The sequence below is a fragment of the Penaeus vannamei genome, chromosome 8 (assembly GCF_042767895.1).
Source record: "Penaeus vannamei isolate JL-2024 chromosome 8, ASM4276789v1, whole genome shotgun sequence".
In the NCBI taxonomy this organism is placed as follows: domain Eukaryota; kingdom Metazoa; phylum Arthropoda; class Malacostraca; order Decapoda; family Penaeidae; genus Penaeus; species Penaeus vannamei.
Window position 1 is genome coordinate 34,274,095 of NC_091556.1, and position 10,000 is coordinate 34,284,094.

Genomic DNA, 10,000 nt, shown 5'->3' on the forward strand with positions numbered 1-10,000 from the left:
GGCAAGTGCAAGAGCTGTCAAGTGCCAGCGTCCCTGATTTTAGCTGATTATAGAACTAGTTCAAACATTTGGCTAGTTATGACTGATGCTTGAGCCTCATAAATATAAGGAATGGGAAAATATCTTTTTATTCAATACATTGCTTTACAGATCTTGCAATGCATTTTGACAAAGCTGCAGGGTTGAAAATCCTGCTGCATGTCCGTATCGGCGGCATAAGAGTCACATGCATTCTTCCTTGGTAGTGATACTTGGTATTTAGTGATGATCAACTCTTATAGTATGTGGTAATGCTCATGACTCACGCTCACTCCAGACAACCCGTTCACTCATACTTCTGATTACTCAATTCACTTTATGGAGTACAGTGCATATAGGCATATTGTTCACTTCATATAATCCGAAATACCGTGTTTATGAAAAAGAACCATTACAAAATATCCCAATCAAAATCGCTTCTGAGATAAGCTTCTTTTTGTAATCAATACGAGAAATATTATTTGTTCCATCAGACCTTCGATAACCCCGCGGTCCCTTGAGAGCTGCGGACATGACGTCACTCTGACAAAACAGTAAACATGGCGAACGTTCAGGTGGGTTGATCTCCCTATCTCTCCTTTTACTATGTACTCGTACAAACAAATGGTCTAAGCGACATCTGGGGATAGTCTTTAAGTATAGTGTTAACCACTAGATGTATTGAAAACCAATTGTGCGAACCGAATTGACAGAATAATGGCAAATGAATTAGAAATTTTAAATCCAGGGGATGAAACTGCCACCAAGGCAAGTGTCAGTGATGTGACGGTAAGTCGAACAAAGTTTGTTTTATTTTAAATGTCAGCAGATTAGTTCCATTTGTATTTGAAATGATTCCTCAACAAATTCCGCCATTTCACCAACACTTAGTGATTTTCCCCGCTTTTGTCACTCTAGCATGACACTCAACGTCTTCGATGAAACTCTATGCACTTTGCTCTAACAATGACGTCTTTGAGTGACGTGAGCCGCATCAGAGACCATCTGAAAACCGAGAACAGTTCAAATGCAAGAGTGTGACATCTAAAGGAAATTGAGAACTCGTGCTTAAGCCTGGCACTTTCGAGGAGCACATTGTAGGAAAAAAGAATGTACTGTTAATGTCACGGTAGCCCAGGTAGATCAAGATCATGGAAGTCCATGGGGAAGATACAGCATAAACATTGTCAATTGTTTTAACATGTTTTGCATCTACATGTATTATTGAATGGACTGACATTGTGTGGTTATTTATGCAATGCTGTACAGTAGTATAATAGTTTAGGACTAGATAGTGTTGAACTGATTTTACTTGTAATTGTAATGCACTAAATATAGCAAAAGTGATGATTTAGTAGTGTTGGGAGTGTGTTCTAGTTTCCTTTTAAGTGGAGAAAAAATATGCAGATTTGTTATTATCTCAATTTCCATGCTTTGTTTTTTAGCAAAGACCAAAAAAATCACTAAATTTGGTAATATTGAGTTTAGATTTTTTTTATGGTAAAAATATTTCAAGGAAATTTGATGCAAAAAAGAAAGAAATGAGAAGAAAATAAAGAAATGAAAGGACAGAATGGTAATTGTTTATGAAGTGACTGCATCCCACAAAGTCAAAGTCCTTGTTACTCCTGCCAACAACTTTGGAGGCATTCTTGGGAATCTACAACATCAATATATAAAAAAAAAACCTTCCCTAACCAGGAGGCTGTGCCCCTGGACACCCATCTGATTACTGTTTTCCTTGATGGGGCTCTGTCCTTGGCTATGGACTTTGCGGTCTTCATGATAATAGACTGTGCGACATTTTGCACACCTTGGTAAGATTGCATGTGTGATGGCATGCAGTATCTTTGTGTTTATTCACTTCAGTTTTCCGGCTTTTTAAAAATCTCTATAATAAGTCTCTGAATATGAATGTCAAAGCTTTTAAGATTTAAAAAAAATGTACCGCAGAAGCATTTAAAAAAAAACCCTGTATAAAATGCTTTTAACTCATTTGATTTAGGTGCCATGCACCTGGACTAAAATCCAAGCATCAGGCTTAGGCGAGTGGCAACTCTCCTGGGTGTGTGGCTTGTTGGTTCAATCTTCATGAACACTCGTGGTATCAAGACTTACTGCCTCCATTTTGCAATGTTACCTCTTTTTATGCAAAAGCAATTTTTCCAAGTTTTGTGTTTATCATTTGTAATGCTATATCAGGATGATATATTGTTTTCATTGAGCAGACTCCATATTATCTTACTACATAGTATATAACTCTGTGCAGTGGTAACAGCAAAAATTGTCAGCATGTTTTTTTATTCAATTCTCAGTAACACACCTAGGACCAGTGGTCATGGCAGTATCATGAAAGTAGTAAGTTGTTCTCACTGAGCAGACTACTTATTATCTCCAGGAAATCTACAATTGTGTGCAATAACAATATCATTAAGTAACTTTGTTTCTTGGATATTATTTAAACATTTTGTATTATTTGATATCTGCACTGCTGGTCATAGTGGGCAGGAATAGGATCCTGGGCATCAAAATAATGTCCTTTCTAGAACTAGCACTTTCTGCCACTGCTCACTGATGGTACAATTTTGCAAAAAACCCTTCTTACTGCCCAGTAAGTCCATCCTCCAAGAGCTTTGTGCACTCATGACATGTCATTTCCATCACTCCAGTCTTTAGCCACATTTTTTTGTGATTGTCCATCTGTGGTCTCTGCCAAATTTTTCCACAACTGTATATTCCCAGACCCAACCCTCAGCCAAAGTTTTTCATGTGACTGTCAAGTCCCCCAGATCATGTGGGTTAAGATATTGTGGGGGCCAACAAGCTATGCTTTGTTAGAATGTAAGTGGTGGAGATTATTGGACCTTTTAACCCATTGTTGCCAGATTGGCAAGAACACATGCCATGTCCACTGTGGTTATTTGTTTATTGATTGTCTTTACACATAGATAGCTCCATAAGTGCTCAATTAAAATGTGTCTATTATTAATTTAACCTGTCTTACATGCTTATTCTTTACCTTGATTTTTGGGAAGATTCTTTTTAAAATTTTGTTGCCATTGTTATTGTTAAGAACATTATAATAAGCATAATGTCAATAACACTTGACATTATCAATATTTATAGCATTAAAAAAAAAAAAAAATAATAATAAATCAAGTAAAGGGGAAATGAGGTGAGAACACTTAGGCTAAGAAATTGGCTCCTTGATGGCTGAGCACTAGTAGAACCATCTATGTGCAAACAAAATACATAAATAAACACAACAGAAATTGGGTGATTTCCCAAAACCATTGGGTTTATAGTAATTGCTCAAGTCACTGCTGGTAGATGTTTGGATACCTGCTTGTACCATTGATATCTCACTTGTGCATGATAATTTATATACCAGTGAGTGTCTCCAATTTTTATATGAGGCAGTATTGTTTATATTTATATTTATTTAATGTCTCTACAGAGTCCTATTGTGGACAGTTAGTTGTAACCAGTAAGTAAATGAATGGGAAAAGCATGTTTATTTTAGAGACGTTTGATGGTGAATCATCAGGAAAGTCTACAAGTTTCTTATTGCAAGGAGAAACAGGAGATGTGAAAACTTATGGGAGCCGTATAGAAGCATTTACCCGTTTATGTGGGGTAATGTATAGTGTAAAGTTTGGTAAGGCCAGGGTACATCAGCATGCACTGCTCTGTGCTTGGCTGATTATCATCCTTACTACTGGGAGATGGATTCATGGTGTGATTATAATTGTCATCAGTGCTTTGTTAAATGAAACAAAAAACTGGAACTGTAACTATTGAAATAGAAACAGTTCATTGGCAGATGTAAAAAAAAATCCACAAAATGATATTATTGATTACTTAAGGAAAAGATGCATAATTAGTACATAGAACTGCAAATTTAACAATAATGTAATTTGTAGTAATGTAGATGTAGCAGACATTTCTCTGTAATAGAAGCATAATTAGATTTATATATAAATATTGGTTGAAGAATGTGTATGAAACTTTGGCTTATCACTGTTTTCAGTTTGGCATATTGTGTTTATTTATGATAGATACCAGGACTAAGGTTCTTAAGATGGAATAATCAGATCTAAGAAAATGAGTGTTGCTTGATGTTCATGAACTATTAGCTGGCCATACATATAATGGCTTCTGATATTAGGTTCCTGTTGAGACAAGTAATTACTTTTTTTCTCTCTCTCCCTTTAACCTATGTCATTCTTTTAAGTGTGGACTAGCAGTTTCTCCAAGTTTTGCATGCAAGTGGCTCCTGACATCCAGAGTTTGTTTAGAAGCCAGAGTGGGTTAATTATGCAGAAATTTATTTGCAGTTTAATGTGTGATGGAGGCTCACTGAGGAAAAGAATGATATAAGTATGCTCATTGGATTGGAAACAAAGACTGGAATATAACCTTTAACATCAATCTTATCAGATGCAGTCTTTTATTTAGGATCTATTTCAAGTAAATTTCTTTTCTCAGTAGTGAGCCTCATACTCCATAATAACTCCCTGTACAGGTGAATAATATTACTCTTTACTATAGTGGATCCTGTAGATTGCTGCTCTATTTTGTTTACATAGTTTGCCTAGAAATATATGAGCATGACATAGACCCACTTTGTCATGCAGTACAGGACATGGAGTGACTTAAAATCCCAAGTAATAGAAGTAACAGTAATTATCATCATTGGAAAACCTCTGACATTCACTATAAAATTATGTGTAAGGGCTATTTGACTTTTTTCATGAATGCCTGTGTGTATTGCATCTTTTTTTGAATAATGGGAGTTGAGTTTTTCACATTCAGGTGACCAAAACCCCTTCCTTTAGATATTTAACCTTTAGAACCTTACGACAGAGAAGACGTTCACATTACTCCCATGTTTAAAATTCATGCATATGCTTTGTTAGTTGTGAATTTACTTTGAAGTTTCCAACTGTTTTCATTTGCCTTGGCAGTTACAATAAGCAGTGCTCTAGAAATAATTAAGAGTAGAATGTGAAACTTAACCTGTCGATGCCAGGAGGGTATGTTTATGTATGCCCTATCCATACTGATTATAATTTATTCATTTTGTTCAGCTACACGTAAATTGCATCATTGTTACTTAGTCATCAAGGTGTCAATTAATAAGCCTACCTAATCTTGCCTTTTTACCTTATTCCTTTAATTTTTGAAACGAAAGGTTTTGCTTTTTATTGCTAATAGCATAGTCAATAATGGTAATAGTAATACTAATGATATTAGTAATGGGGTGCATATTCAGAATACCTTTGCATCAGTGATCACATTAGTGTTATTGATGGATTCCTCTCACTTTCTATTACCCGTATAGAGTAAAGTTGCCAATTAGGATGCACATGAGAAAAAAAACTGCTTCACAAAAACAAAATTAACAATAAAATTTTTTATGCTCAAAATAAATATAAAAATCTACTAATATGCCCTGTATATGGTGAGCTTTTATTTCTATATATTTGGATACAGCAGAGAAAAATGTAAGAAAAAGTGACATTTTCGAACACCTCTTAGCCAGAAGCTAAGGATAGGCATATTTTGTAATCACTTTGTTCCGATGGATAGGTAAGGCCCAGAAATTTAAACCCTTAATAAGCAATTTGTATCAAAGCGGGGAGACAGGATGGGTGTGCATACTAAATTGATTGAAAATAGTAAATAAGGGAGAATAGTTTTTCATTTCTTCAAAAATAGTTTGTAGAGAATTCATAATACACTGAACAAAGGCAATATAAGGGATTACGTGATTTTGAACTTGTGTGTTTTTTTCTCTCTCTTTTTTTTGTTTTTTTTAATGTGCTTCTAAATCTTTCTTCAGTCTTTCTTTCTGTCTGTCAGAGTAGCTTCATCTTTTTTTCCGGAAATGGTTAACTGTGAACTAGAGTACCCATTATAAGAAGACTGTCTCTGGTGTTAATCACAAAATGACTGAAGATATGGCTATGTTGCAGTTAGTCACTTGTAGCAGATTTTTTTTTTTTTTTTTTTTTCCCATAAATCTTCTACTTGAATTTTTACCAAGTTTAATATGTTTGATATTTTAAAGTGTAGTGCTTTCTACTTTACTCAGTAACTGATCATGTAAATGCAAATCATGTGTAAAAACAAGGAGCTGAATTGAATTTTTTAGCAGTCTTTTCTTGCAAAAGAAATGTTCTAAGTCCCTCATTAGTGTCTTTCAGATCATATGTTTGATTTTTTTATGGATTAAATCATACAGGTCTCAGTTGTAACTGTCATAATAATTGCATTATTGTACATAACTGTGATTAGCTATGGAAAGGGGTGGTCACACAAGTGTTTTATCAACAACAAATGCCGTATAACAGGTGCGGACTCCTTGTTTGCCCAAGGATACCCATATCCATGGACTGTTTTTTAGCGCATGATGAGCATTGTTCAGATATGAGTATGCAAACAAACAACAGAGGAACTGTACTGTAACAAAACATATTTATTGGGTGTACATTTTTAATATTACCAATCACATCCATTGCAAAACATTTAATAATTTTGTATGTTAAATACAAAGCAATATTAATTATTTTTAGAGTGATTTTCCATGTACCAAACTTAATTTGACTATGGATGCACCACCATCTTTATTTACAACTTCTTGCTAACCCATAGTGCACCCACATCTGCCTCTTCTCTTTTTGTGGCATATTTGTGAAATAGTGGGCAGTGCAGTTTGGCAATGAACTAGCTGTCCTCTAGTAGTGCTCACCATGTTTGCTCACAGAAATTATGCCTTTGGGTGATGGTTTTATCACTGTGTGACCAGCATTACAAGATTTGTTGGTGATGAAAATGCTCATGTGACTGAACCTTGATTGATGAAATAAGCTTAGTATCCATGAATTGCTCTTGACAGATGACCATTGACTGTGATGAACCAGCTAAGCTGAGCCTTTGTTATATGTGGTGAGTGAGGTGTTTAAACCTTATTCAAGTAACTCCCTTCAGTTCTCCCAAGAGATTAGTTCCTCTTTCAGGAGATTCCCTATGTTCCCTTATCCATAGGCCTAGCTTGTCCTCACTCTTAGCCTTACACATGAAGGAATTAGGAAATGTTATGGGTGTTTTTAGTATTTTAATTGCTGTTTTTATCCATTGTGTCATTCTTTTGTCTTTATTTATCTAATTTCTGTATGATTTATTTACTTAATTGTTTATTTATTGTCTTTAAAGTCAAAAGATATTTTTTAAAGATAATGTTATATGCATTTTTATGTGTGAATGTGTGTTTAGTTTTATGGGTCATAATTATTGGTGAAATTGGTGCATGTAGGCTCCTTGTATTATCACAAGTGTATGTGTGTGAGTAACACAAACACATAGGCATAAAAGTATATGCATAAGAAGTAGAGAAGACATTTAGCTTGTATCATCACAATAGCTTGTAAAATCCCTTCGGAAATGTTTGTGCAGCTCTGTCATGTACCTAATAATTCATTTTCCAATACAGGCACGGGCTTTGTACGACTTTGATGCACAGCCTGGCACAGGAGAACTCAGTATCAAGGAGGGGGAAATCCTTGCAGTTTTACGGCAGGATGTGGGGGAAGGATGGTGGGAAGGTACCAATTCTCAGGGACAAACTGGACTCTTCCCTGCAGCATATGTGGAGGTAAGTCCCAACGTCATTTGGTCTCTTATGCATCTTTGCATTGTGGGGACTGTTAAGATATTTTGTTTAGCTTTTGAGAGTGGCTTGAGGGGACCATCCTGGGGAATTGACCACCTTTCCATACTCATTTCATCATCAAAAAAAAAATCGGTTGGAGATAACTCATTCATTCTTTTTACATAATATAGAGTATAGAATTGCGCTTGGTTTCACTTATGATTTTGACCTCTCACCCCCAAAAAAGTTTTTAAAAATTGATTTTTTTTTTTTCTTCTTCTTCTTCTACAGTACATCATCACACCCACATTTTTTTTTCCTGAACAATCCACAAAAAATTCTTGTGTTAGATCTATCCTAGCCTGGGGGGTGGGGGGATCACTGGATGTTTATAATTTTTGATAATTATCATTATTAACAGATTGCAAAGGGAAATGAGTGTAGAGTTGTTGATTAGCCATTTGCACCCATCATATTTACTAAGAAGTGCTTAAAATCATGCAGATGCTTAGATGTGGTTGGATATTTGCAAATTTATTGTACCTAAGACCTACGGTAACGTCTAAACATAATTTTTATTGGAAATGCACGAAACAGATGCCATAGCTTTTACAACACTAGACTAAGACTGTGCACACAAACGAATTAAAAATTCCATATAATTTTTATTTCAGAGTAGGTATTACAGTGTACTATCATCTTCAGTATGAAATAATCGGTATCTCGCTTATATCTCTGAAGTTCAAATTTCCGACTTTTAGGTACCCTTTGTTTTGAATTGCCTTTTACAGTGCTAACGACCAATTTCAAATCAAATCAAATTTACCAATGCTGTATTGTACTGACCGTTTAGCGAAGTCTATCAGAAATATTTTAATCCGTACTTATACAGCTATTTTCAAACATTAGTGCATCGTACTCGGTGTACATACAGATCACTTTGTAAGCTATAACATATTACCAGGGAGTCTCGATGGAGATATATTTTTATGTGTAAAGGTACACAAAACTTTAGGTAAATTTCAAAAAGTATTTCATCATAAATTACTGTGACATAGTATTTATCTGATACTGGTATAAAATTGTTCCTCGAACATTCACAAACTCATATCTACGGGCAATGTCATGCACAATTGCAATAAGCAAAAATCCACATAGGTGTACCTGGGCACTCATTAGCAGCGTACCTGCCCAGGTGTTTAGCGGGTCTTGTGTTCGCTGTCCAGAAACTAACCATAGCAGGGCTTTCATACTCGTTTGGTAGTTTCCTCATCCATGTGCCTATACTATACGCTAGCTAACTCAATTTGATCCAAAAAAATTTACTCGTTCAGGCAGTCCCCTTAAGCCTTTTTGCTCATGCTGTGATGTGCAGAAACAACCATCATTTAATTTGCATAAAGTTTTTGATTAAGCTATGAGAGTAATCGAAACATGTCCAGCTAAACCTAGTTAGGCCAAAAGAAATATCCCATGCAAACCAAGTAAATAACAGTACTTATTGTACATACTACAAGAATTATTTTCTTTATGATGAAATTCAGTCAGTCCCCAAAAACATAAAAGAAGGATAGATAATAGAATGAAAATAAATTCACAGTGTAACAGTATGTAAAAGATATATCCATCAGTTGCACTACTCCAGTTAAATTGTTATTTTGTTATGCCTTTCATACATTCCCATGAATTCTCCAGAAAATTAGACTGTGGAAACTTTTCAGATTTTCATGATTGCAATAAGTCAGTTGATACGACCTCAGGCTAGACGGTTTTTAGATATGTGAATATTGATATCCTTATTATGACTGCGTAATTTCTTTCCCATCTCATTTCAGGAGGTGACAACTGCACCTCCTTCCATGCCTCCACCACCACTGCCAACAGAGTATGCAAACACAGGTGAATGGGCAGACAATTGGTCTAACGTTGGTGCTGGAACTGGAGGTGGAGGTGGAGGCGAAGGCGTAGGCTGGAATGCAAACACAGCTTCTAATGTTGGTTACAATGCGGAGACTCAAAAAAGACCTGTGTCACAACAGGTAGGCTTATTCATGTGATTGTTAGTATTTATTTCTATGCTTGTACATGTGTGTATTTGTGTTTACATCATCTACTACCCCCCCCCCCCCTCTCTCTCTCTCTCTCTCTCTCTCTCTCTCTCTCTCTCTCTCTCTCTCTCTCTCTCTCTCTCTCTCTCTCTCTCTCTCTCTCTCTCTCTTTCTCTCTCTCTCTCACTCTCTCTCTCTCTCCTCCCCTCCCCTCCCCTCCCCTCCCCTCCCCTCATATATACACATTTACATACATATACATACATACATACATACATAC

At 35.8% G+C, this 10,000-nt stretch overlaps 1 protein-coding gene across 3 annotated transcripts in view; it reads left to right on the plus strand.

Annotated features, from left to right (window-relative positions):
* Positions 1 to 439: 439 nt before the first annotated feature.
* The window catches only part of SH3PX1 (sorting nexin 33-like protein SH3PX1), a 26,621-nt gene continuing 17,060 nt past the window's right edge, over positions 440 to 10,000 (plus strand). Inside the window, exons 1-3 of one of the 3 annotated variants that reach the window (XM_070124593.1) lie at positions 440 to 593; positions 7,514 to 7,675; positions 9,508 to 9,711. In XM_070124593.1, the coding sequence (XP_069980694.1) occupies positions 579 to 593; positions 7,514 to 7,675; positions 9,508 to 9,711 (381 nt within the window). In that variant the 5' untranslated portion in view covers positions 440 to 578. Of the gene's footprint in view, positions 594 to 618; positions 808 to 7,513; positions 7,676 to 9,507; positions 9,712 to 10,000 lie in introns of those variants that run through there. The other 2 variants (XM_070124595.1, XM_070124592.1) reach the window with 2 other exon arrangements.